Source organism: Oncorhynchus kisutch, linkage group LG27, assembly GCF_002021735.2.
Source record: "Oncorhynchus kisutch isolate 150728-3 linkage group LG27, Okis_V2, whole genome shotgun sequence".
In the NCBI taxonomy this organism is placed as follows: domain Eukaryota; kingdom Metazoa; phylum Chordata; class Actinopteri; order Salmoniformes; family Salmonidae; genus Oncorhynchus; species Oncorhynchus kisutch.
In genome coordinates, this window is record NC_034200.2 from 31,562,741 (window position 1) to 31,590,242 (window position 27,502).

The 27,502-nt window shown below is 43.5% G+C and overlaps 1 protein-coding gene and 1 long non-coding RNA gene across 8 annotated transcripts in view; both read left to right on the plus strand.

Annotated features, from left to right (window-relative positions):
* The first annotated feature begins 9,834 nt into the window (after positions 1–9,834).
* The window catches only part of LOC109872130 (CREB-regulated transcription coactivator 1), a 41,392-nt gene continuing 23,724 nt past the window's right edge, over positions 9,835–27,502 (plus strand). For 4 of the 6 annotated variants that reach the window (XM_031806623.1, XM_031806626.1, XM_020463249.2 and 1 more), the window contains exon 1: positions 9,835–10,027. In XM_031806623.1, the coding sequence (XP_031662483.1) occupies positions 9,902–10,027 (126 nt within the window). In that variant the 5' untranslated portion in view covers positions 9,835–9,901. The remainder of the gene's footprint in view (positions 10,028–27,502) is intronic. The other 2 variants (XM_031806627.1, XM_031806628.1) reach the window with 1 other exon arrangement.
* Positions 17,322–26,825, plus strand: LOC109872131 (uncharacterized). 2 transcript variants are annotated; one of them, XR_002252403.2, is made up of 4 exons: positions 17,322–17,841; positions 18,254–18,380; positions 26,017–26,091; positions 26,282–26,825. It is a non-coding gene; the product is annotated as an uncharacterized LOC109872131 (long non-coding RNA). The 2 variants fall into 2 exon arrangements; XR_002252404.2 differs by having other exon boundaries at positions 17,555–17,841; positions 18,274–18,380.

Below are 27,502 nucleotides of genomic sequence, written 5' to 3' on the forward strand. Positions count from 1 at the left end.
TGGTTACATGTCTCTATGTACAGGGAAGCCTGTGGTTACATGTCTCTATGTACAGGGCAGCCTGTGATTACATGTCTCTATGTACAGGGAAGCCTGTGATTACATGTCTCTATGTACAGGGAAGCCTGTGATTACATGTCTCTATGTACAGGGAAGCCTGTGATTACATGTCTCTATGTACAGGGAAGCCTGTGGTTACATGTCTCTATGTACAGGGAAGCCTGTGATTACATGTCTCTATGAACAGGGAAGCCTGTGATTACATGTCCCTATGTACAAGGAAGCCTGTGGTTACATGTCTCTATGTACAGGGAAGCCTATGGTTACATGTCTCTATGTACAGGGAAGCCTGTGATTACATGTCTCTATGTACAGGGAAGCCTGTGATTACATGTCTCTATGAACAGGGAAGCCTGTGGTCACATGTCTCTATGTACAGGGAAGCCTGTGATTACATGTCTCTATGTACAGGGAAGCCTGTGGTTACATGTCTCTATGTACAGGGAAGCCTGTGGTTACATGTCTTTATGAACAGGGAAGCCTGTGGATACATGTCTCTATGTACAGGGAAGCCTGTGGTTACATGTCTTTATGAACAGGGAAGCCTGTGGTTACATGTCTCTATGTACAGGGAAGCCTGTGGTTACATGTCTCTATGTACAGGGAAGCCTGTGGTTACATGTCTCTATGTACAGGGAAGCCTGTGGTTACATGTCTCTATGTACAGGGAAGCCTGTGATTACATGTCTCTATGTACAGGGAAGCCTGTGGTCACATGTCTCTATGTACAGGGAAGCCTGTGATTACATGTCCCTATGTACAAGGAAGCCTGTGGTTACATGTCTCTATGTACAGGGAAGCCTGTGGTTACATGTCTCTATGTACAGGGAAGCCTGTGGTTACATGTCTCTATGTACTGGGAAGCCTGTGGTTGCATGTCTCTATGTACAGGGAAGCCTGTGGTTACATGTCTCTATGTACAGGGAAGCCTGTGGTTACATGTCTCTATGTACAGGGAAGCCTGTGATTACATGTCTCTATGTACAGGGAAGCCTGTGGTTACATGTCTCTATGTACAGGGCAGCCTGTGGTTACATGTCTCTATGTACAGGGCAGCCTGTGATTACATGTCTCTATGTACAGGGAAGCCTGTGATTACATGTCTCTATGTACAGGGAAGCCTGTGATTACATGTCTCTATGTACAGGGAAGCCTGTGATTACATGTCTCTATGTACAGGGAAGCCTGTGGTTACATGTCTCTATGTACAGGGAAGCCTGTGATTACATGTCTCTATGAACAGGGAAGCCTGTGGTTACATGTCTCTATGAACAGGGAAGCCTGTGATTACATGTCTCTATGTACAGGGAAGCCTGTGGTTACATGTCTCTATGTACAGGGAAGCCTGTGGTTGCATGTCTCTATGTACAGGGAAGCCTGTGATTACATGTCTCTATGTACAGGGAAGCCTGTGATTACATGTCTCTATGTACAGGGAAGCCTGTGATTACATGTCTCTATGTACAGGGAAGCCTTTGGTTACATGTCTCTATGTACAGGGAAGCCTGTGGTTACATGTCTCTATGTACAGGGAAGCCTGTGGTTACATGTCTCTATGAACAGGGAAGCCTGTGGTTACATGTCTCTATGAACAGGGAAGCCTGTGATTACATGTCTCTATGTACAGGGAAGCCTGTGGTTACATGTCTCTATGTACAGGGAAGCCTGTGATTACATGTCTCTATGAACAGGGAAGCCTGTGATTACATGTCTCTATGTACAGGGAAGCCTGTGATTACATGTCTCTATGTACAGGGAAGCCTGCGGTTACATGTCTCTATGTACAGGGAAGCCTGTGGTTACATGTCTCTATGTACAGGGAAGCCTGTGGTTACATGTCTCTATGTACAGGGAAGCCTGTAGGTACATGTCTCTATGTACAGGGAAGCCTGTGGTTACATGTCTCTATGTACAGGGAAGCCTGTGGTTACATGTCTCTATGTACAGGGAAGCCTGTGGTTACATGTCTCTATGTACAGGGAAGCCTGTGGTTACATGTCTCTATGTACAGGGAAGCCTGTGGTTACATGTCTCTATGTACAGGGAAGCCTGTGGTTACATGTGTCTATGTACAGGAAAGCCTGTGGTTACATGTCTCTATGAACAGGGAAGCCTGTGGTTACATGTCTCTATGTACAGGGAAGCCTGTGGTTACATGTCTCTATGTACAGGGAAGCCTGTGATTACATGTCTCTATGTACAGGGCAGCCTGTGATTACATGTCTCTATGTACAGGGAAGCCTGTGATTACATGTCTCTATGTACAGGGAAGCCTGTGATTACATGTCTCTATGTACAGGGAAGCCTGTGGTTACATGTCTCTATGTACAGGGAAGCCTGTGGTTACATGTCTCTATGTACAGGGAATTCTGTGATTACATTTCTCTATGTACAGGGAAGCCTGTGATTACATGTCTCTATGTACAGGGAAGCCTGTGATTACATTTCTCTATGTACAGGGAAGCCTGTGGTTACATGTCTCTATGTACAGGGAAGCCTGTGATTACATGTCTCTATGTACAGGGAAGCCTGTGATTACATGTCTCTATGTACAGGGAAGCCTGTGGTTACATGTCTCTATGTACAGGGAAGCCTGTGGTTACATGTCTCTATGTACAGGGAAGCCTGTGGTTGCATGTCTCTATGTACAGGGAAGCCTGTGATTACATGTCTCTATGTACAGGGAAGCCTGTGATTACATGTCTCTATGTACAGGGAAGCCTGTGATTACATGTCTCTATGTACAGGGAAGCCTGTGGTTACATGTCTCTATGTACAGGGAAGCCTGTGGTTACATGTCTCTATGTACAGGGAAGCCTGTGGTTACATGTCTCTATGAACAGGGAAGCCTGTGGTTACATGTCTCTATGAACAGGGAAGCCTGTGATTACATGTCTCTATGTACAGGGAAGCCTGTGGTTACATGTCTCTATGTACAGGGAAGCCTGTGATTACATGTCTCTATGAACAGGGAAGCCTGTGATTACATGTCTCTATGTACAGGGAAGCCTGTGATTACATGTCTCTATCTACAGGGAAGCCTGTGATTACATTTCTCTATGTACAGGGAAGCCTGTGATTACATGTCTCTATGTACAGGGAAGCCTGTGATTACATGTCTCTATGAACAGGGAAGCCTGTGGTCACATGTCTCTATGTACAGGGAAGCCTGTGATTACATGTCTCTATGTACAGGGAAGCATGTGGTTACATGTCTCTATGTACAGGGAAGCCTGTGGTTACATGTCTTTATGAACAGGGAAGCCTGTGGTTACATGTCTCTATGTACAGGGAAGCCTGTGGTTACATGTCTTTATGAACAGGGAAGCCTGTGGTTACATGTCTCTATGTACAGGGAAGCCTGTGGTTACATGTCTCTATGTACAGGGAAGCCTGTGATTACATGTCTCTATGAACAGGGAAGCCTGTGGTTACATGTCTCTATGAACAGGGAAGCCTGTGATTACATGTCTCTATGTACAGGGAAGCCTGTGGTTACATGTCTCTATGTACAGGGAAGCCTGTGGTTACATGTCTCTATGTACAGGGAAGCCTGTGGTTACATGTCTCTATGTACAGGGAAGCCTGTGGTTACATGTCTCTATGTACAGGGAAGCCTGTGGTTGCATGTCTCTATGTACAGGGAAGCCTGTGATTACATGTCTCTATGTACAGGGAAGCCTGTGATTACATGTCTCTATGTACAGGGAAGCCTGTGATTACATGTCTCTATGTACAGGGAAGCCTTTGGTTACATGTCTCTATGTACAGGGAAGCCTGTGGTTACATGTCTCTATGAACAGGGAAGCCTGTGGTTACATGTCTCTATGAACAGGGAAGCCTGTGATTACATGTCTCTATGTACAGGGAAGCCTGTGGTTACATGTCTCTATGTACAGGGAAGCCTGTGATTACATGTCTCTATGAACAGGGAAGCCTGTGATTACATGTCTCTATGTACAGGGAAGCCTGTGATTACATGTCTCTATGTACAGGGAAGCCTGTGGTTACATGTCTCTATGTACAGGGAAGCCTGTGGTTACATGTCTCTATGTACAGGGAAGCCTGTGGTTACATGTCTCTATGTACAGGGAAGCCTGTGGTTACATGTCTCTATGTACAGGGAAGCCTGTGGTTACATGTCTCTATGTACAGGAAAGCCTGTGGATACATGTCTCTATGAACAGGGACGCCTGTGGTTACATGTCTCTATGTACAGGGAAGCCTGTGGTTACATGTCTCTATGTACAGGGAAGCCTGTGATTACATGTCTCTATGTACAGGGCAGCCTGTGATTACATGTCTCTATGTACAGGGAAGCCTGTGATTAAATTTCTCTATGTACAGGGAAGCCTATGGTTACATGTCTCTATGTACAGGGAAGCCTGTGATTACATGTCTCTATGTACAGGGAAGCCTGTGATTACATGTCTCTATGAACAGGGAAGCCTGTGGTCACATGTCTCTATGTACAGGGAAGCCTGTGATTACATGTCTCTATGTACAGGGAAGCCTGTGGTTACATGTCTCTATGTACAGGGAAGCCTGTGGTTACATGTCTTTATGAACAGGGAAGCCTGTGGATACATGTCTCTATGTACAGGGAAGCCTGTGGTTACATGTCTTTATGAACAGGGAAGCCTGTGGTTACATGTCTCTATGTACAGGGAAGCCTGTGGTTACATGTCTCTATGTACAGGGAAGCCTGTGGTTACATGTCTCTATGTACAGGGAAGCCTGTGGTTACATGTCTCTATGTACAGGGAAGCCTGTGATTACATGTCTCTATGAACAGGGAAGCCTGTGGTCACATGTCTCTATGTACAGGGAAGCCTGTGATTACATGTCCCTATGTACAAGGAAGCCTGTGGTTACATGTCTCTATGTACAGGGAAGCCTGTGGTTACATGTCTCTATGTACAGGGAAGCCTGTGGTTACATGTCTCTATGTACTGGGAAGCCTGTGGTTGCATGTCTCTATGTACAGGGAAGCCTGTGGTTACATGTCTCTATGTACAGGGAAGCCTGTGGTTACATGTCTCTATGTACAGGGAAGCCTGTGATTACATGTCTCTATGTACAGGGAAGCCTGTGGTTACATGTCTCTATGTACAGGGAAGCCTGTGGTTACATGTCTCTATGTACAGGGCAGCCTGTGATTACATGTCTCTATGTACAGGGAAGCCTGTGATTACATGTCTCTATGTACAGGGAAGCCTGTGATTACATGTCTCTATGTACAGGGAAGCCTGTGATTACATGTCTCTATGTACAGGGAAGCCTGTGGTTACATGTCTCTATGTACAGGGAAGCCTGTGATTACATGTCTCTATGAACAGGGAAGCCTGTGGTTACATGTCTCTATGAACAGGGAAGCCTGTGATTACATGTCTCTATGTACAGGGAAGTCTGTGGTTACATGTCTCTATGTACAGGGAAGCCTGTGGTTACATGTCTCTATGTACAGGGAAGCCTGTGGTTACATGTCTCTATGTACAGGGAAGCCTGTGGTTACATGTCTCTATGTACAGGGAAGCCTGTGGTTGCATGTCTCTATGTACAGGGAAGCCTGTGGTTACATGTCTCTATGTACAGGGAAGCCTGTGGTTGCATGTCTCTATGTACAGGGAAGCCTGTGATTACATGTCTCTATGTACAGGGAAGCCTTTGGTTACATGTCTCTATGTACAGGGAAGCCTGTGGTTACATGTCTCTATGTACAGGGAAGCCTGTGGTTACATGTCTCTATGAACAGGGAAGCCTGTGGTTACATGTCTCTATGAACAGGGAAGCCTGTGATTACATGTCTCTATGAACAGGGAAGCCTGTGGTTACATGTCTCTATGAACAGGGAAGCCTGTGATTACATGTCTCTATGTACAGGGAAGCCTGTGGTTACATGTCTCTATGTACAGGGAAGCCTGTGATTACATGTCTCTATGAACAGGGAAGCCTGTGATTACATGTCTCTATGTACAGGGAAGCCTGTGATTACATGTCTCTATGTACAGGGAAGCCTGTGGTTACATGTCTCTATGTACAGGGAAGCCTGTGGTTACATGTCTCTATGTACAGGGAAGCCTGTGGTTACATGTCTCTATGTACAGGGAAGCCTGTGGTTACATGTCTCTATGTACAGGGAAGCCTGTGGTTACATGTCTCTATGTACAGGGAAGCCTGTGGTTACATGTCTCTATGTACAGGGAAGCCTGTGGTTACATGTCTCTATGTACAGGGAAGCCTGTGGTTACATGTCTCTATGTACAGGGAAGCCTGTGGTTACATGTGTCTATGTACAGGAAAGCCTGTGGTTACATGTCTCTATGAACAGGGAAGCCTGTGGTTACATGTCTCTATGTACAGGGAAGCCTGTGGTTACATGTCTCTATGTACAGGGCAGCCTGTGATTACATGTCTCTATGTACAGGGAAGCCTGTGATTACATGTCTCTATGTACAGGGAAGCCTGTGATTACATGTCTCTATGTACAGGGAAGCCTGTGATTACATGTCTCTATGTACAGGGAAGCCTGTGGTTACATGTCTCTATGTACAGGGAAGCCTGTGATTACATGTCTCTATGTACAGGGAAGCCTGTGATTACATGTCTCTATGTACAGGGAAGCATGTGGTTACATGTCTCTATGTACAGGGAAGCCTGTGATTACATGTCTCTATCTACAGGGAAGCCTGTGATTACATTTCTCTATGTACAGGGAAGCCTGTGGTTACATGTCTCTATGTACAGGGAAGCCTGTGATTACATGTCTCTATGTACAGGGAAGCCTGTGATTACATGTCTCTATGTACAGGGAAGCCTGTGGTTACATGTCTCTATGTACAGGGAAGCCTGTGGTTACATGTCTCTATGTACAGGGAAGCCTGTGGTTGCATGTCTCTATGTACAGGGAAGCCTGTGATTACATGTCTCTATGTACAGGGAAGCCTGTGATTACATGTCTCTATGTACAGGGAAGCCTGTGATTACATGTCTCTATGTACAGGGAAGCCTGTGGTTACATGTCTCTATGTACAGGGAAGCCTGTGGTTACATGTCTCTATGTACAGGGAAGCCTGTGGTTACATGTCTCTATGAACAGGGAAGCCTGTGGTTACATGTCTCTATGAACAGGGAAGCCTGTGATTACATGTCTCTATGTACAGGGAAGCCTGTGGTTACATGTCTCTATGTACAGGGAAGCCTGTGATTACATGTCTCTATGAACAGGGAAGCCTGTGATTACATGTCTCTATGTACAGGGAAGCCTGTGATTACATGTCTCTATCTACAGGGAAGCCTGTGATTACATTTCTCTATGTACAGGGAAGCCTGTGATTACATGTCTCTATGTACAGGGAAGCCTGTGATTACATGTCTCTATGAACAGGGAAGCCTGTGGTCACATGTCTCTATGTACAGGGAAGCCTGTGATTACATGTCTCTATGTACAGGGAAGCCTGTGGTTACATGTCTCTATGTACAGGGAAGCCTGTGGTTACATGTCTCTATGTACAGGGAAGCCTGTGGTTACATGTCTTTATGAACAGGGAAGCCTGTGGTTACATGTCTCTATGTACAGGGAAGCCTGTGGTTACATGTCTCTATGTACAGGGAAGCCTGTGGTTACATGTCTCTATGTACAGGGAAGCCTGTGGTTACATGTCTCTATGTACAGGGAAGCCTGTGATTACATGTCTCTATGAACAGGGAAGCCTGTGGTCACATGTCTCTATGTACAGGGAAGCCTGTGATTACATGTCCCTATGTACAAGGAAGCCTGTGGTTACATGTCTCTATGTACAGGGAAGCCTGTGATTACATGTCTCTATGTACAGGGAAGCCTGTGATTAAATTTCTCTATGTACAGGGAAGCCTGTGGTTACATGTCTCTATGTACAGGGAAGCCTGTGATTACATGTCTCTATGTACAGGGAAGCCTGTGATTACATGTCTCTATGTACAGGGAAGCCTGTGGTTACATGTCTCTATGTACAGGGAAGCCTGTGGTTACATGTCTCTATGTACAGGGAAGCCTGTGGTTGCATGTCTCTATGTACAGGGAAGCCTGTGATTACATGTCTCTATGTACAGGGAAGCCTGTGATTACATGTCTCTATGTACAGGGAAGCCTTTGGTTACATGTCTCTATGTACAGGGAAGCCTGTGGTTACATGTCTCTATGTACAGGGAAGCCTGTGATTACATGTCTCTATGAACAGGGAAGCCTGTGGTCACATGTCTCTATGAACAGGGAAGCCTGTGATTACATGTCCCTATGTACAAGGAAGCCTGTGGTTACATGTCTCTATGTACAGGGAAGCCTGTGGTTACATGTCTCTATGAACAGGGAAGCCTGTGGTTACATGTCTCTATGAACAGGGAAGCCTGTGATTACATGTCTCTATGTACAGGGAAGCCTGTGGTTACATGTCTCTATGTACAGGGAAGCCTGTGGTTACATGTCTCTATGAACAGGGAAGCCTGTGATTACATGTCTCTATGTACAGGGAAGCCTGTGGTTACATGTCTCTATGTACAGGGAAGCCTGTGGTTACATGTCTCTATGTACAGGGAAGCCTGTGGTTACATGTCTCTATGTACAGGAAAGCCTGTGGTTACATGTCTCTATGTACAGGGAAGCCTGTGGTTACATGTCTCTATGTACAGGGAAGCCTGTGGTTACATGTCTCTATGTACAGGGAAGCCTGTGGTTACATGTCTCTATGTACAGGAAAGCCTGTGGTTACATGTCTCTATGTACAGGGAAGCCTGTGGTTACATGTCTCTATGTACAGGGAAGCCTGTGATTACATGTCTCTATGTACAGGGAAGCCTGTGATTACATGTCTCTATGTACAGGGAAGCCTGTGATTACATGTCTCTATGAACAGGGAAGCCTGTGATTACATGTCTACATGTACAGGGAAGCCTGTGATTACATGTCTCTATGTACAGGGAAGCCTGTTGTAGCTGATGTATTTATGTAACTAGATTAATGTAAACAATATCTGTGGAGCAGGACACAGAAATCTACCAAGATGTCATTTAATCCATGCTACCTATAGCCTTTTCACTGAGGCTCAACTTCAAGGTTTTTTTTCAGGGTTTAGCTGGCAATAACAACATATTCCCACACACCCATTGCCCTGGTATACCCTCTTCAATGGTTTCCTTGGTTACTTTACAGACAATTTATTTCCACTACTCTGAATAGTGGGTGAAACAGCATATTGTTTCATTGTGCATGGACTGTGCCTGTAGCTCTTTAGCCTTATGTGTCTGTGGGAAAAAGAAAAACCATTAGATTTTTTTTGCCAGTATTGGTACTTTTAGCATGTGGTTGACAGTGGTTTATGCATTTCATTCCCAGTGAGAATTCTAAAAGCACACTCATTTGAGTAGGGACATCTGGCCAGTGGCTACTAAAGACTACAAAAACTGGAAAGTAACAGACACACAACTGCTTTTCTCTGTAGGCTATAGCTTTCATCAGAGGAAAATAATGGGAACAGGATAGAGTATTGTTATGCCATGTACAGTACAGTGGGTTTAGCGGCTAAACAAGGCATTCAAAATAAGAAGATCCGTACCAACATGTTCAATAGGGGATCATTTATTTAAAAATATATAATTGATTTTAGATTATCCGCAAGTGGACAGTGGATAAAACGTTTAAGCAACAATGAGGGGGGAAATGACCTATCCCTTTTTGCATTTTACCCATCCCTGGTGAAAAATGTGGGGAACGCGGGCGTTCCAGATGTGCGCCTTAACTACGCCCACGCGCAAGGACGTGGGCACGCAACGTCTCTGGAGGGAAAGCGGAGCAGAAGAGCGAAACATGGCGACATCGAATAATCCGCGGAAATTTAGCGAGAAAATCGCTTTGCATAATCAGAAACAGGCAGAAGAGACAGCAGCATTCGAGGAAGTGATGAAAGATTTGAGTATTACCCGAGCAGCGAGGGTAAGCGTGTCTGTTTTTAGCTATTTGCTGTGAATGCTCGCGACCTGTCAAATGCAGTAATATGTGCGGCGGCACGTAGTTTGGCCAGGGAGGTAAACAATAACAAACAGCCCCATATGCCAGCAAATATGATATGCATGAATGGAAACCAGTCTCCTTACTATCACATTCGTGTGGTTAGTTATTCTCAAATGGAGAGGAATCCCGAGGCCAATCGTCTTCAAAAGTTGCACAGTATTATAGCTGCTCCAGTGCAAATATGGGGCGTGCATGCATGTTTGACAGCGCGCATCAAAATATAGCTTTGTTTTTTCTGCATGCACTCTAGGCGAGGAAGAAGCGTGAGATGAACAGCAATGTCTATGCATTGAAGCATTTGGGACAGCAGTATTTTGTTCTATATACTCAATCAACAAAGACATATAGCCTAATAATCAGGAGGAAAACCCAGTCGTGAGACTGAGCAGACAAGTAGAGTAAATTTGATTGACAGCGTCATATAAACGACGAGCCCACCCCGCACAGATTATGTTGACCGTAAAGCGCATGCCGCAGCAAAATATTGGTATCTGCATCAATGTCATGTCAGTGGTCTCAACTGTAGTTAAATTTCCCGACAAAATAGCATGGGTGTATTTTAAATGGTTTTAAATGGACTGGTATGGGAAAATAATGACAGAAGTTAGTATTTTGAATTTCGTGGTTGCAAGTACGATTTTCAAATGTGTAATTTAATTAGGCAAGCTTGTATCATCATGATGTGTGATTTTTTTTTTTTTAACAAATGGTTGCAAATTTGTCATTTGAATACATTCAATAAGATTTGCAAGAATTATTTATTTTCTGGGACTTGAAGAATGATGATGCCAGTGATCTTCAGGTCATAGCTCTAGAAAGAGGCCAGAGTTCCCCACTTACAATTCTGAGTTGGATGACCGTTCAAAACGTATTTTCCCAGTCTGAGCTCGTGTTTTCCCAAGTTCCCAATTGTCTTGAACTCACTGAAGTGAGATTTCTCAGTTCCGAGTTAACAGTTGTTTTGAGCGTGCCAGAAATTATGCTGGATTGACAGCATGGCCAATGTTGAATGTTTATCATTTGAAGCTTGGAAAAGAGACCCTTAAACCCAGACTTGGGACCACACAGCCACTCCACTGAATAGCAGGCTAGTGATTTCTTTGCTATGCTTGCAGTTAGCCACCAATTCCATCAAAACCACTTATTGTTGAATTTGCGATTTCCAACTTGTTGTGTAATGTTTATGGCCGATGAGCACCGATACGTTTTATCAATATAATTTCTCTTCAATGAAATGCTGCTACAAAGAGTAGCAGCAGCGCTACCCTTAGATTTGGCTCTTCCGTTGCGACGTTCCCCTGAGGCCCATCTGCCAGCCTGCTGCTAGCCCCGGCCTGCTAGCTGTCTGAATTGCCGTGCCTCCAGCTCGCCTAGCTACTCACTGGACCCTATGATCACTCAGCTACACATGCCTCTCTCTAATTTCAATATGCCTTGTCTATTGCTGTTTTGGTTAGTAGTTTGTGTCTTAATTAACTGTAGAGCCTCCAGCCCTGCTCAATATTCCTTAGCTAGCCCTTATGTTCCACCCCCCACACATGCAGTGACCGCACCTGGCTTAAATGGTGCCTCGAGACAAAACCTCTCTCGTCATCACTCAATGCCTAGGCTTACCTCCACTGTACTCACATCCAACCATACCCTTGTCTGTACATTGCCTTGAATCTATTCTTCAGTCCAGAAACCTGCTCCTTTTACTCTCTGTTCCAAACGCATTAGACAACCAGTTCTTATAGCCTTTAGCTGTACCCTTATCCTACTCCTCCTCTGTTCCTCTGGTGATGTAGAGGTTAACCCAGGCCCTGCAGCCCCCAGCATCACTCCCATTCCCCAGGCACTCTTATTTGTTTACTTCTGTAACCGTAAAAGCATTGGTTTCATGCATGTTAACATTAGAAGCCTCCTCCATAAGTTTGTTTTATTCACTGCTTTAGCACACTCCGCCAACCCGGATGTCCTAGCCGTGTCTGAATCCTGGCTTAGGAAGGCCGCCAAAAATCCTGAAATTTCCATCCCTAACTATAACATTTTCCACCAGATAGAACTGCCAAAGGGAGCGGAGTTGCAAGCTACTGAAGAGAGGGCCTGCAGACTTCTGTCTTACTATCCAGGTCTGTGCCCAAACAAGTCGAGCTTCTACTTTTAAAAATCCACCTTACCAGAAACAAGTCTCTCACCGTTGCCGCTTGATATAGACCCCCCCTCGGCCCCCAGTTATGCCCTGGACACCATATGTTAATTGATCGCCCCCCATCTATCTTCATGCTTAACATCCCGGCCGTCCTACAATCTAAGCTTGATGCCCTCAATCTCACACAAATCATCAAGGAACCTACCAGATACAACCCTAAATCTGTAACCATGGTCACCCTCTTAGATATCCTGACCAACCTGCCCTCTAAATACACCTCTGCTGTCTTCAACCAGGATCTCAGCGTTCACTGCCTCATTGTCTGCGTGCGTACTGGGTCCTCTGTCAAACGACTACCCCTCATCACTGTCAAACGCTTCCTAAAACACTTCAGCGAGCAGGCCTTTCTTACCGACCTGGCCCGGGTATCTTGGAAGGATATTGACCTCATCTTGTCAGTAGAGGATGCCTGGTTGCTCTTCAAAAGTGCTTTCCTCTCCATCTTAAATAAGCATGCCCCATTCAAAAAATGTAGAACTAAGAACAGATATAGCCCTTGGTTCACCCCAGACTTGACTGCCCTTGACCAGCACAAAAACATCCTGTGGCGTTCTGCATTAGAATCGAATAGCCCCGCGAAATGCAACTTTTCAGGGAAGTCAGGATGTTTACACAGGCAGTTAGGAAAGCTAAGGCTAGCTTTTTCAAACAGATATTTGCATCCTGTAGCACTAATTCCAAAAGGTTTTGGGACACTGTAAAGCCCATGGAGAATAAGAGCACTTACACCCAGCTGCCCACTGCACTGAGGATAGGAAACACTGTCACCACCGATAAATCTACAATAATCGATCAGTTCAATAAGCATTTTTCCATGGCTGGCCAAGCTTTCCACATGGCTACCCCTAGCCTGGCCAACATCTCAGCACCCCCTGCAGCAACTTGCCCAAACCCCTCCCCCCACTTCTCCTTCACCCAAATACAGACAGCTGATGTTCTGAAAGAGCTGCAAAATCTGGACCCCTACAAATCAGCTGGGCTAGATAATCTGGACCCTCCCTTTCTAAAATTATCCGCCGAAATTGTTGCAACCCCTATTGCTAGCCGATTCAACCTCTCTTTCGTATCGTCTGAGATCCTCAAAGATTGTAAAGCTGCTGTGGTCATCCCCCTCTTCAAAGGGGGAGACACTCTAGACCCAAACTGTTATAGACCTATATCCATTCTGCCCTGCCTTTCTAAAATCTTCGAAAGCCAAGTTCATAAGCAGATCACCGACCATTTCGAATCCCACCGTACCTTCTCCACTATGCAATCAGGTTTCCGAGCTGGTCGTGGGTGCACCTCAGCCACGCTCAAGGTCCTAAACGATATCATAACTGCCATCGATAAAAGACATTATTGTGCAGCCGCCTTCATCGACCTGACCAAGGCTTTCGACTCTGACAATCACCGCATTCTTATCGGCAGACTCAATAGCCTTGGCTTCTCAAATGACTGCCTCGCCTGGTTCACCAACTACTTCTCAGACAGAGTTCAGTATGTCAAATCGGAGGGCCTGTTGTCCGGACCTCTGGCAGTCTCTATGGGGGTGCCACAGGGTTCAATTCTTGGGCCGACTCTTTTCTCTGTATATACCAAAGATGTCGCTCTTGCTGCGGGTGATTCTCTGATCCACCTCTACGCAGACGACACCTTTCTGTATACACCTGGCCCTTTGGACACTGTGCTAACAAACCTCCGAATGAGTTTCGAGGCCATACAACACACCGATTCCTGCCCGCATCCTCCCGTCCGAATAGCGTCTCTACTCTGGCCGGTTCTGACCTAGAATATGTGGACAAATAACTAGGTGTCTGGTTAGACTGTAAACTCTCCTTCTAGACTCACATTAAGCATCCCCAATCCAAAATTAAATATAGAATTGGCTTCCTATTTCACAACAAAGCATAATTCACTCATGCTGCCAAACTTGCCCTATAAAACTGACCATCCTACCGATCCTTGACTTTGGCGATGTCATTTACAAAATAGCCCGCAACACTCTACTCAGCAAACTGGATGTAGTCTGTCACAGTGCCATCTTTTTTATCACCAAAGCTCCATATACTACCCACCACTGCGACCTGTATGCTCTCGTTGGCTGGCCCTCACTACATATCCGCCGCCAAACCCACTGGCTCCAGGTCATCTATAAGTTTTTGCTAGGTAAAGCCCCACCTTATCTCAGCTCACTGGTCACCATAGCAACACCCACCCGTAGCACGCGCTCCAGCAGGTATATTGCACTGGTCATCCCCAAAGCCAAAACTTCCTTTGGCCGCCTTTCCTTCCAGTTCTCTGCTGCCAATGACTGGAACGAATTGCAAAAATCTCTGAAGCTGGAGTCTTATATCTCCCTCTCTAACTTTAAGCATCAGCTGTCTGAGCATCTTACCGATGGCTGTGTATAGGTACAGTGAATCTGTAAATAGCACACCCGACTAACTCATCCCCATATTATTACTTACCCTCTTGCTCTTTTGCACCCCTGTATCTCTACCTGCACATCTATCACTCCAGTATTAATGCTAAATTGTAATTATTTTCGCCTCTAGGGCCTATTTATTGCCTGCCTCCCTACTTGTTCTCAACTGGCCTACCTGGTGAAATATATTTTTTTTAAATGGCAGTGAAGTAGTGTCCCCATGAGTGACAGAACACTGAGCCAATCGCTGGTGCAACTAGAAAACATTACCAACCCCTACGCTACGTATTTTCCGCTGGCTACCACACCACGACAGAAAGCACTGAGCAAGGCTGAAATACCTGCATTTTGGCATTTATTAATTCAAATCATTTTTATTTTACATTGTTTGCAAACTGATATGTGACACGTATTAACACCAAAATAACATGCAAAACAGGCAACCCACCGCCCCCCCAAAAATATTTTATGTTTGTTTTTTTAGCTAAAAATGTGGGGCTCAAAACAGGTGGGGCTCTGCCTGTGGGAGCATTACATTCGCCAAAAGAAAGTCAAAGTCAAGTATGACCACATGTGCAAGTTAGGGTTAGACATGCTACAGTAGAGATTTTCAAAGTATTTCTGCAGTTTTGTTTCATAGCTGCTATTTTTCTATATTTGTATTTTTGGACCCCATTTTCTCTCCAATTTCGTGATATCCTATTGTTAGTTACAGTCTTGTCCCATCGCTGCAACTCCCATACAGACTCGGGAGAGGCGAAGTTTGAGAGCCATGCGTCCTCCGAAACACGACCCCGCCAAGCCGCGCTGCTTCTTGACTCACTGCTCGCTTAACCCGGAAGCTAGCCGCACCAACGTGTCAGAGGAAAAACTGTACCGCATGTCGACATGAGTCAGCGTGCATGTGCCCTGCCCGCCACAAGGAGTTGCTAGAGCGCGATGGGAGAAGGATATCCCGGACGGCCAAACCCTCCCCTAACCTGGACGACGCTGGGCCAATTGTACACTGCCTTATGGGTTTCCCAATCACGGCCGGCTGCGACACATCCTGGGATCAAACCCGAGTCTGTAGTGGCGCCTTAGAGCACTATACCACTAGGAAGGCCGGTCATAGCTGCTATTTGAACAAAGAAATAGGAATCCTATATCCCACCCCATGCAGAAACACTGCCTGGCATGGGAGCTGTGCGCAATGAGTGAAGTGCTGATCGATTCATTTTTGGAGGCACTGTGCACAGGCATAAAAGCTGGTCTAATTTACTCGGTGGTCAACAAAGTGAGACATTGTTTCTTGGCTGTTTACATTGTTTTGTTCACAAGTTTGGTTGTTTTTCAACTTGAGTCTGCTGCTTCAACTAATAGCAAAGAGATGTCCTTGTCGTATCCCAAATATGACACGTGAAAGGACTCAAATGGCCCCATTACTATGTTAACCTCCCACCCTTAAAAGGGGCAGCTGAACATTTTCTCTGATATTTTGATTATTAAAAGACTCGGGTTACAAAAAATGAAAAGAAATGTAGCATTGTACCACATTACTTCTTACTAATAAATGTCTTTTTTTTAGAAACAGTACAAAGCATGTAATCTGTTTGTTTTTTGACTTAATTATGCAAAAATATTTTGTCTAGTACAAAATCTGAGTGGTGGGGCCTCCCGAGTGGTGGGGCCTCCCGAGTGGTGGGGCCTCCCGAGTGGTGGGGCCTCCCGAGTGGCGGGGCCTCCCGAGTGGCGCAACGTTCTAAGGCGTTACTACAACAATCCCATAAGTATAGAAGATAGCTGTAACATCACACTATCTTTAGACATACAGTACCACCACTGAATTATATTAATTATTACTCAACTAAACTAGGCCTATTGGAAATATGAAAATGATCAATGAAACCACCAGGTAGTGCATGACTTGGGCAGGAGATCACCGGAGCTGAGTACCGGCACCTAACATGTTCTACTGCTTGAGCTCCTGTTCTTTTTTTTTTATAGAATATTACCTCAAAAGTATAGTGGAGCTCCTGTACCTAAATATAAACAGTACCGGCACCCAAAATGAGTAGACCTACCGGCACCTATTTCAGCTCAAGTCAAGCACTGCAGGTATTGTGGCAAAGATGTGTCCGTAGCAGATTGCTAAAACGTTAGCCAGCTTTATATGGATAATATTAATGCAGGTAGGTTACTCTGTTTTTGCCAGGCAAAACCAGAGAAAATTAAACAAGCGCTTTCTGGTCACTGATGTGGATATGTGCACCCGCCTTTGCGTGCTAATGCTGATTGGTCAACAGTCAGGACGGGAAACTTGTTGTTTCTGAAGCACCGATTTAGATGTTTTTAAAATAAGAATTTTGTGCAATTCTCTAGACCTACGTTAGTATCCACATTTTATAACCAAATCTACAAATCTAAAATACAAATGATAGCCTAGCGTATACTGTATGTAGCCTATTAAAATATTTATCAAAATAATTATAGGCCTACTCGCAACCTCCCCAAAACCTTCACTGCTCTAGTTCTCAACCTGTGTTGATTGACAGTTTGCCGGTCCAATCAGAGGGTTGAGTGTGTGTTTCACTAGCCAGTCTGTTTTGTTTGCAAGTGCAATACCGTCTCTGGGTGCCAGGAGAGTAATCCACAGAGACTCCGTGCCACAAAATGATTGACAAAACGTTACAAAATCTGGCCAGATAATTTCAAGTCAAAGTGGAGTCAAGTCTCAAGTTATTTTCTTTTCTATCAAGTCGAGTCTCAAATCATCAGATTTGTGACTTCAGTCAGATTCCAGTCCATGTCATGTGACTCGAGTCCACATCTGATTATTACATGTCCATTTACCACTATGAATATTCTGATGTGAATCAAAAATATGCATTCTCAGAGTTCTGTCACATTACCAAGTGATTCGTACATTTGTAGAAAGACATTCGCAAGTCAAATGATTTGAGCAGACCTGGAGGACCTTTTTTACTCCTGGCCAATCAGCTAAAACCACAGCCGCCTATTGCTCCAACCATTGGCTGGATTGTTCCATCAGTCAAATCTCAGGAATTAGCTTGAAGAGGAAAAGAGAAGTCATTTCTACAAAGTAACAACGTTACTTAATCCTCGGCCTGAAGTACTAGAATAAAAGTCTACTTGAAGGTAATCATCTATTTCATGTGTACATCGATTGATTTTGTGAAAAGGTGTGTTTAACGTGAAATATAATGGTACATGTCAGACAATTGACAGCAGCTAGCGTTAGCTAGCTAGCTAAATTTAAACTTGTTCTTGGAGGTTATTCACAAGGTTAGACAGAGAATAACATGTGTGGATATATTTATATCATGCAGAATTGTAAGCTTGTAACTTGAAGTTCATTCAATAATACAGACGTGGGTGATTTCTGTCCCAGCGGACTGAACTGCATGCAAGTTTTTGTCAAATTTAGATCAGTTAGTTGAATGAGGTGTTGGTGAAGTGCTGGAACATAAACCTATACACTCCAATGTAAAAAAAAAGAATATTGACTTGACTAAATAGAGGTACCATTTTATTTGGTTAATCTATGCAGGTTTCTCGTCTGATTTCCAGGAGCCTGGTGGAGATACAGTAGATACAACCATACTCCGAGTCCTGCAGGCCATTTCCCTGCATCCAGGTTGAGACCTACCAGCAGGAACATGGAGCACTCCATGTCAGTAAGTAATACATTTTTTTTTTTTTAAATATACAGTTCCTATGGAAAGTATTCAGACCTTGACTTTCCACATTTTGTTAACATTACAGCCTCAGTAATACACACACAATACCCCATAATGACAAATCGAAAACAGGTTTTTAGAAATTTTAGCAAGCGCATTAATAAAAAAGATACCTTATTTTTCAATTCTGTTTACTTCTGGCCCTTCTTTGGACACTGTGTTAACTAACCTCCAGGTGAGCTTCAATGCCATACAACTCTCCTTCCGTGGCCTCCAACTGCTCTTAAATGCAAGTAAAACTAAACATGCTCTTCAACCGATCGCTACCAGCACCTATATTTCACTGGTCACCCCCAAAGCCAATTCCTTCTTTGGCCGCCTTTCCTTACAGTTCTCTGATGCCAATGACTGGAACGAATTGCAAAAATCACTGAAGCTGGAGACTCATATCTCCCTCACAAACTTTAAGCACCAGCTGTCAGAGCAGCTCACAGATCAATGCACCTGTACATAGCCCATCTGTAAATAGCCCATCCAACTACCTCATCCCCATACTGTTTTTCTTTTGCTCCTTTGCATCCCAGTATCTCTACTTGCACACTCATTTTCTGCACATCCATCACTCCAGTGTTTTAATTGCTAAATTGTAATTATTTCACCACTATGGCCTATTTATTGCCTTTCCTCCCTTGTCCTACCTCATTTGCACACACTGTATATAGACTTTTTTCTATTGTGTTATTGACTGTATGTTTTGTTTATTCCATGTGTAACTCTGTGTTGTGGTTTGTGTCGCACTGCTTTGCTTTATCTTGGCCAGGTCGCATTTGTAAATGAGAACTTGTTCTCAACTAGCCTACCTGGTTAAATAAAGGTGAAATGAAAAAATTTACATTAGTATTCAGACCCTTTGCTATGAGACATAAAATCGAGGTCAGGTGCATCCTGTTTCCATCTACAACTTGATTGCAGTCCACCTGTGGTAAATTCAATTCATTGGACATGATTTAGAAAGGCACACACCTGTCTATATAAGGTCCCACTGTTGACATTGCATGTCAAAAACCAGGCCATGAGGTCGAAATAATTTTCCGAGACAGGATTGTGTCGAGGCACAGATCTGGGGAAGGGTACCAAAAAATTTATGCAGCATTGAAGGTCCCCAAGAACACAGTGGCCTCCATCATTCTTAAATGGAAGAAGTTTGGAACCACCAAGACTCTTCTTAGAGTTGGCCTCCCGGCCAAACTGAGCGATCGGGGGAGAATGGCCTTGGTCAGGGAGGTGACCAAGAACCCGATGGTCACTCTGACAGCGCTCTAGAGATCCTCTGTTGTGATGGGAGAACCTTTCAGAAGGACAACCATCTCTGCAGCACTCCACCAATCAGGCCTTTATGGTGGAGTGGCTAGACAGAAGCCACTCCTGAGTTTGCCAAAAGGTAAAAGACTTTCAGACCATGAGAAACAAGATTCTCTGGTCTGATGAAACCAAGATTGAATCTTTGGCCTGAATGCAAAGTGTCACGTCTGGAAGAAACCTGGCACCATCCCTATGGTGAAGCATGGTGGTGGCAGCATCATGCTTTGGGGATATTTTTCAGCAGCAGGGACTGGGAGAGTCAGACTAGTCAGGATAGAGGGAAAGATGAACGGAGCAAAGTACAGCGATATCCTTGATGAAAACCTGCTTCAGACTGATCAGGACCTCCGACTGGGGTGAAGGTTCACCTTCCAACAAAAAAAAAGGGGGTATTGTGTGTGTATATTGATGGTTTAAAAAAATAATTTAGAATAAGGTTGTAACCTAACAATGTGGAAAAAACTCAAGGGGTCTGAATATTTTCAGAAGGCATTGTATATACTACTCTACTCATGAGGAGTCTAGAAACCCTATGCACCATAAACCTGTCTACTTCTGGAGTAACTCCATGTCAAAGAGACTCAGAGGGTTTGGCAGGAGGCCTTGGGTCAAGGGTGAGGGCTTAGGGGCAGGATTCGTACGGTCATGAAAATACTAGAAAAGTTATGGGATTTTGAAATGGTGTTTTCCAGGCCTAGAAAAGCAATGGAAATTACCTTAATAATATGTTAATATAATTTATTTAGAGGCGAAAGAAACGCACACCTATTTTGGCGAGGTGCTGGCTAGCGTAGTGGAACACTTTTGTCCCAAAAGTTTGAAAGACAAGCTTGTCTTCTTCACCCTGATGAAGACAGCTTGTCTGTCGAAACGTTGGACATAAATATTTTTGCATCTGAGCTCCTAGTGTGTGCGGCACTCCTTTTAATTTTTTAAAATATAATTTATTTAGGCACATTCTTAAAATATTTAATCAGTCCAATAAATATAAACTTATCAGTATCACCTGCATTTGTGCGAGATGAGTGGGTTGTTGCTCAAGGAGAGAGAGACTGTCAGACACTGCAGCAGCAGGTAGGCCTAGCCCAGGCCTGGGCAATTATTTTCCATGGAGGGACACATTAGAATATATTTTTGCCATCGTGGGCCAGAATCATATTACAGGATTATACATTGTGTATGACTGTGACATCTACTGTAAATCACATCCAGATATGCTACTTATTTTACTTTTTTAACATGCAGAGAAATAAACCACATCCATGTTCTCCTTTTGGTAGGTATTTTCATTATTTAACATGAACTACATGGAGGGAAAAGTACATTCAGCACCACGAACAGAACTCTTTTTAACGGGTATGCACAAAAACACGAGAGCTCAACATTACATTTAAACTACTCAATCAGTGTGAGAAGTTAAGTCTCTGATGGGTGTTGACTAGAGCAGTGAAGTCGATTATAGTTTCTGACGTCGCTATGCACAGGATTGCTTAGGAGGTGAGTCGGTAAGAGGTGATCTGACTTGTTATATTTCATCACTGAAAATATCTGTTCACATACATAGGTTGACCCAAACAGTACAAACCTCTTCTGAGCATGACTCCTAATCTTTGGAAAGTTTTGTTCAAGAGATGCATAGAACCTCATCAGTGACAGTGTTTTGAATAGTTTTCCAATCACTGCATCAGACTGAAGATCGATAAGCTCAAGTTGCAGGTCCGTGGGAGCGTTATCCACATTGAAGCTGAAAGGAGAGGAAACCAACAGCATGTCATTTTCCAATGCTTTGAAATCCTCAAAACGACGAGATAACTCACTGTTCAAAGCATGCAGCAGCGATGTATACTTCTCCCGCTGGTCATCTGATAGGGAACAGACTAGTAGTGTCAGAAGGTGGGTGAGATTGTTGGCTTCTAGCTGGCGGGTCAGGAGCAGTAATTTTCCCTGTACATCTGATGTGAAAGAAATGCCCTTCCCTTCTAGTTTGGAATTCAGTTCATTCATGAGGGCCATGATGTCCACTGTGAAGGCAAAATCAGCCAACCACTCTATCTTGCAGTTGAGGGAAATACACATTTTCCTTTCATTTGCAAAAACTCTGCAATCTCCAACTTCAGGTCCCACACCCTTTTTAAGCACATTCCCCAATCTCAGCCATCTCACCTTTGTGTGGTAGGGGAGATCTGCATGACAGGACTCTCTTCCAACAGTTAGACAAACTGCCTGTGGTTTAAAGATTTTGCTCTTATGAAGTTGACCACTTTAGTGACTATCCACAACATGGCTAATTTTCAGAACACATTTACAGAGCACCTCCTGAATAATGCAATGCAGGAAAAATACTTTTCTGATCTGGGTTCAGCTCAGCTACTTGATCTTGTATCATTTTCAAAAGGCCAACGTTTTTTTCCTGTCAAGTTTGGGCCCCCATCAGTGGTCATACTTGATAACTTTTCAAAACTCAGTCCCAGCTTTGCCACACACTTATTAACCGACTCCAACACATCTTTCCCTGTGGTTGTGCTCTTCATTGAAGCAAACTCCTCCGTAATTTCAAAGTATGGGGTTATGCCTCGTAAGAATATCAACAACACGCCGTGTCACTGTTCGTTTTGACAGGTACACCTTTTTAAACCGCTCTTTCTTGTCGGGGAAAAGTATTGCTGCAGAGTCAATACTTAAAAAAAATAAAAAAATCCCCCTCAGCGAATGACTTACTATGTTTAGCAATTTCGTGGGACAGTACATAGCTAGCTCTCAATGTCGTTGTGAAAAGTCCTTGCTGCTTTTGCAACTGAGAAAGAAACTCTTTCGATGCAGTTCTGCTAAGAAAATATATTCCTATATTTCTCTGCCTGCTTCGTCTGAAAGTATTGGGACAAGTTGTAGTCTTTAAGACAGCGATGCTCTCTTTGCACACTAAGCACACAGCTTTCCCTGATTCTTCAATAAATAAATATTTCGATGTCCTCTCTTGCTGTAACACCCCACATTCGTCTACTTTCCTTTTCATTGAAAAAAACATTTTTGCGCAATTTCTAGCTAGCTACTATTTGTAACGGTGACGTGTGTCAGCCTATCAGTCACTGTCTGTCTTCGTGCAGTTGTTATTTACACGTACCTTCAAAAGAAATGTTCCACAAGCGGTGGGAGTTAAAAAATTACACAAAGGCGAGTATTCATTGGGCTTTTAATTTGAATAACAGTAAAGTTTTGAAAAACCTATTTAACGCAAATTATTTGATCTGAGCATGATTCCGCGGGCCATATTGAATCAGGTCGCGGGCCGCATACGGTCCCTGGGCCGGCCTTTACCCAGGCCTGGCCTAGTCTATAGAATAGAGAACAGACTAACTAGGTAGCCAATTCAAAACATATCTTGTACCCTCTAGTTAACGGTTTAGCTATTAGCATGTATTCATGTTTTTGTCAGGTCTTAAACTTTCCACTGACTCTTGTGAATAAGGCCATACAAACTGTTTGACTGTTTTGAACAATTCATATGATTAATTTCAACAGTTTTTTTAAATATAAAACAAACGATTCACTTTGTAATTGTATTAGTGACTCTAATCTTGTGAATTACATTTTAGTTTTTAGTTTTTTTTAGATGTATCTGATTGTGGCTTCAACTTGTTTTGTAGATCCTTCCAGTTGATTTGGGCATCCAATGTATGGGACATTGCAACTCGCTAGTCAGCATGTAAAGTAACCACTACATTAATACATGCTAATAGCTAAACTAGAAAAGGTACATTTCCTGAATAAAACGTGTAGGCTTGTTCAGCTGAATAAAAATATTTGTATCCTACCAAAGCAATTTAATCTGATATATTTATTGAGTGAATTATTTCAAAAGGCATAAAACGTATTTGGTTAAATGTTGCAATGTTATACAGGACCAGTCAAAAGTTTGGACACCTACTCATTCCTAGGTTTTTCTTTATTTTGACAATTTTCTACATTGTAGAATAATAGTGAAGACAAACTATGAAATAACACATAAGGAATCATGTAGTAACTAAAAGTGTTAAACAAATCAAAATATATTTGAAATGATTCTTCAAAGTAGCCACCCTTGGCCTTGGTGACAGCTTTGCACTCTAGGCATTCTCTCAACCAGCTTCATGAGGTAGTGACCTGTAATGCATTTCAATTAACAGGTATGCCTTGTTAAGTTAATTCGTGGAATTTCTTTCCTTAATGTGTTTGAGCCAATTAGTTGTGTTGTGATGAGGTAGGGGTGGTATACAGAAGATAGCCCTATTTGGTAAAAAACCAAGTCCATTCAATGGCAAGAACAGCTCAAATAAGCAAATAGAAATGACAGTCCAACATTGCTTTAAGACATGACATTGTCAATGATGAAATGTAAGAACTTTGAACATTTTTTGAAGTGCAGTCACAAAAACCATCAAGCGCTATGATGAAACTGGCTCTCATGAGGACCGCCACAGGAAAGGAAGACCCAGAGTTACCTCTGCTGGAGAGGATAAGTTAATTTATTTTTACCTGCCTCAGAAATTGAAGCATAAATAAATGCTTCAGAGTTCAAGTAACAGACAGACACATCTCAACATCAACTGTTCAGAGGAGACTGCATGAATTAGGCCTTCATGGTCAAATTGTTGCAAAGAAACCACTACTAAAAGACACCAATAAAGACCTGCTTCCAAGAAACCGGAGCAATGGACATTAGACCGGTGGAAATCTGTCCTTTTGTCTGATGACTACAAATTAGATTTTTGGTTTCAACCGCCATGTCTTTGTGAGACGCAGATTAGGTGAACTTCATGAGCTCTGCATGTGTGGTTCCCACTGTGAAGCATGGAAGAAGTGTGATGGTGCTTTGCTGGTGAGACTGATTTATTTAGAATTCAAGGCACACTTAACCAGCATGGCTACCACAGCCTTCTGCAGCAATACGCCATCACGTCTGGTTTTCACTTAGGGAGACTATCATTTGTTTCTCAACAGGACAATGACTCAACACGCCTCCAGGCTGTGTAAGGGCTAATTGACCAAGACGGAGAGTGATGGAGTGCTGCATCAGAGGACCTGGCCTCCACAATCACCTGACCTCAACCCAATTGAGATGGTTTGGGATGAGTTGGACCGCAGAGTGAAGGAAAAGCAGCCAACAAGTGCTCAGCATACTCCTTCAAGACTGCTGGAAAAACATTCCAGGTGAAGCTGGTTGAGAGAATGCCAAGAGTGTGCAAAGCTGTCAAAGGCAGCTTCATTAAATAGTACCCACAAAACACCAGTCTCAAAGTCAACAGTGAAGGGGCAACTCTGGGATGCTGGCCTTCTAGGCAGATTTGCAAAGAAAAAGCCATATCTCAGACTGGCCAATAAAAATACAATTTTAAGATGGGCAAAAGAACAGACACTGGACAGAGATGGCCAGCATCCCGGAGTCGCGTCTCCACTGTTGACGTTGAGACTGGTTTTGTGGGTACTATTTAATGAAGCTGCCAGTTGAGAACTTGTGAGGCGTCTGTTTCTCAAACTAGACACTAATGTACTTGTCCTCTAGCTCAGTTGTGCACTGGGGCCTCCCACTCTTTCTAATCTGGTTAGAGACAGTTTGCACTGTTCTGTGAAGGGAGTAGTACACTGCGTTGTGCGAGATATTCAGTTTCTTGACAATTTCTCACAAGGAATAGCCTTCATTTCTCAGATCAAGAATAGACTGACGAGTTTCAGAAGAAAGGTCTTTGTTCCTGGCCATTTTGAGCCTGTAATCGAACCCACAAATTCTGATGCTCCAGATACTCAACTAGTCTAAAGAAGGCTAGTTTTATTGCTTCTTCAATCAGGACAACAGTTTTCAGCTGTGCTAACATAATTGCAAAAGTGTTTTCTAATGATCAATTAGCCTGAAATTCATTAAATTCTACCTAAAATGTGTATTAACCCTGTAGGGGGAGTGAGGGAAGTTATAGACATGATACCACTTCAACTACAGAGTAAGGCTGCCTTCAAAACAAAATGCATTAAATGCATGTCCAACACAGCTGTTTGGTCAGGAAAAATGCTGTTCTATGTTTTTAATTAGTTGAAGGACAGACTTTGCTACTTTTCTGACGGACAACACAAGCCTCTCCCCGAACACACTCCTTCATTGGAAAACCGTTGCTGTGTTTCATGCATCCATTTGTCTGATTGGAAGGCACCCTTTATATTCCTCAATATTTAACAATGTAAATGTTAACGCTCTTGCTCTCTCATTCAATTGCATTCTGTTCCTCTATCCATTTCTCTATAGGTGCTACAGAGAGAATATTCCAAGGACCACCAAAGCCTTCTGGCCAACAACCTGCAATCTCTCCAGAGTAGAGAAGTAAGCTCTGCTGGTGGTAATATACGTTACGCACTATGTAAACCTCCTTCACTATGGCTGTCTGTGTGATGACATATAGCATATTATCCACGGTCACTGGTTGGAATGACTGTACTCACTCCAATTCATACTCTCTCCTCCCTCTAAAAGTATCCCAGACAAACTAACGTGTCCTTCCCCCTATCCCTAGGTGAGTCTGCTGGGCCATGGAACTCTAGAGCAGCACATGTAAAAACCTGCCACCCTGTTGTCAGCCAGCAGCAGACAGTTAGTTCCCTGAGGAAGGATGCAACTGTGAAGGCTTTTCCATGGCCAAATGTAGGGGGGAGGGGGTTGATCCCCAAATGCAATAAAGTTTTGTCTACTCATGTCTTTAAAAAAACTTTTAAAAACAATGTTGTTTAATCCATATAATTCTATTTGTAAAATGCTGCGATATGCCTGGCTGGGCCTCTCTTGCTTGCAGCGCACACTGCCCAAATTGCGGGCCCTTCCGACTGTAGGCTGCGATTTTAAAACTTTTTTTTTTAAAGAAGCAATTGATCCTCTGTGGTTAAATCATCCTTTCTTGTGTAGTAGCCTATTTTTAATGATTATGTATTTCTGTATAGACAGGAGTAAACTAATTAGGCTATATAATTCAATTTACTTCAGGGAAAGCTTAGCTTTCCCTAGCAATATGGACATGCCCCCTGTTCCTTTTTAATGTGGCATGAACACAACCAGTCATGATGTTTTCATCTGATTGTCAAACAATCACTTAACAAAGTTGCTCCTGTAAGCTATCCGTACACATTTGTCCACTCACAAAATTATTTCAGCATCCAAACTCGCCGTGTTTGGAGGAAGAAGAAGGATGAGTACAACCCCAAGAACACCATCCCGACCATGAAGCATGGAGGTTGAAACATCATTCTTTGGGGATGCTTTTCTGCAAAGGGGACAGCACGACTGCACCATATTGAGGGGAGGATGGATGGGGCCATGTATCGCGAGATCTTGGCCAACAACCTCCTTCCCTCAGTAAGAGCATTGAAGATGGGTCGTGGCTGGGTCTTCCAGCATGACAACGACCCGAAACACACAGCCAGGGCAACTAAGGAGTGGCTCCGTAAGAAGCATCTCAAGGTCCTGGAGTGGCCTATCTAGTCTCCCAGACCTGAACCCAATAGAAAATCTTTGGAGGGAGCTAAAAGTCTGTATTGCCCAGCGACAGCCCCGAAACCTGAAGGATCTGGAGAAGGTCTGTATGGAGGAGTGGGCCAAAATCCCTGCTGCAGTGTGTGCAAACCTGGTCAAGAACTACAGGAAACATATGATCTCTGTAATTGCAAACAAAGGTTTCTGTACCAAATATTAAGTTCTGCTTTTCTGATGTATCAAATACTTATGTCATGCATATGTAAAGTGT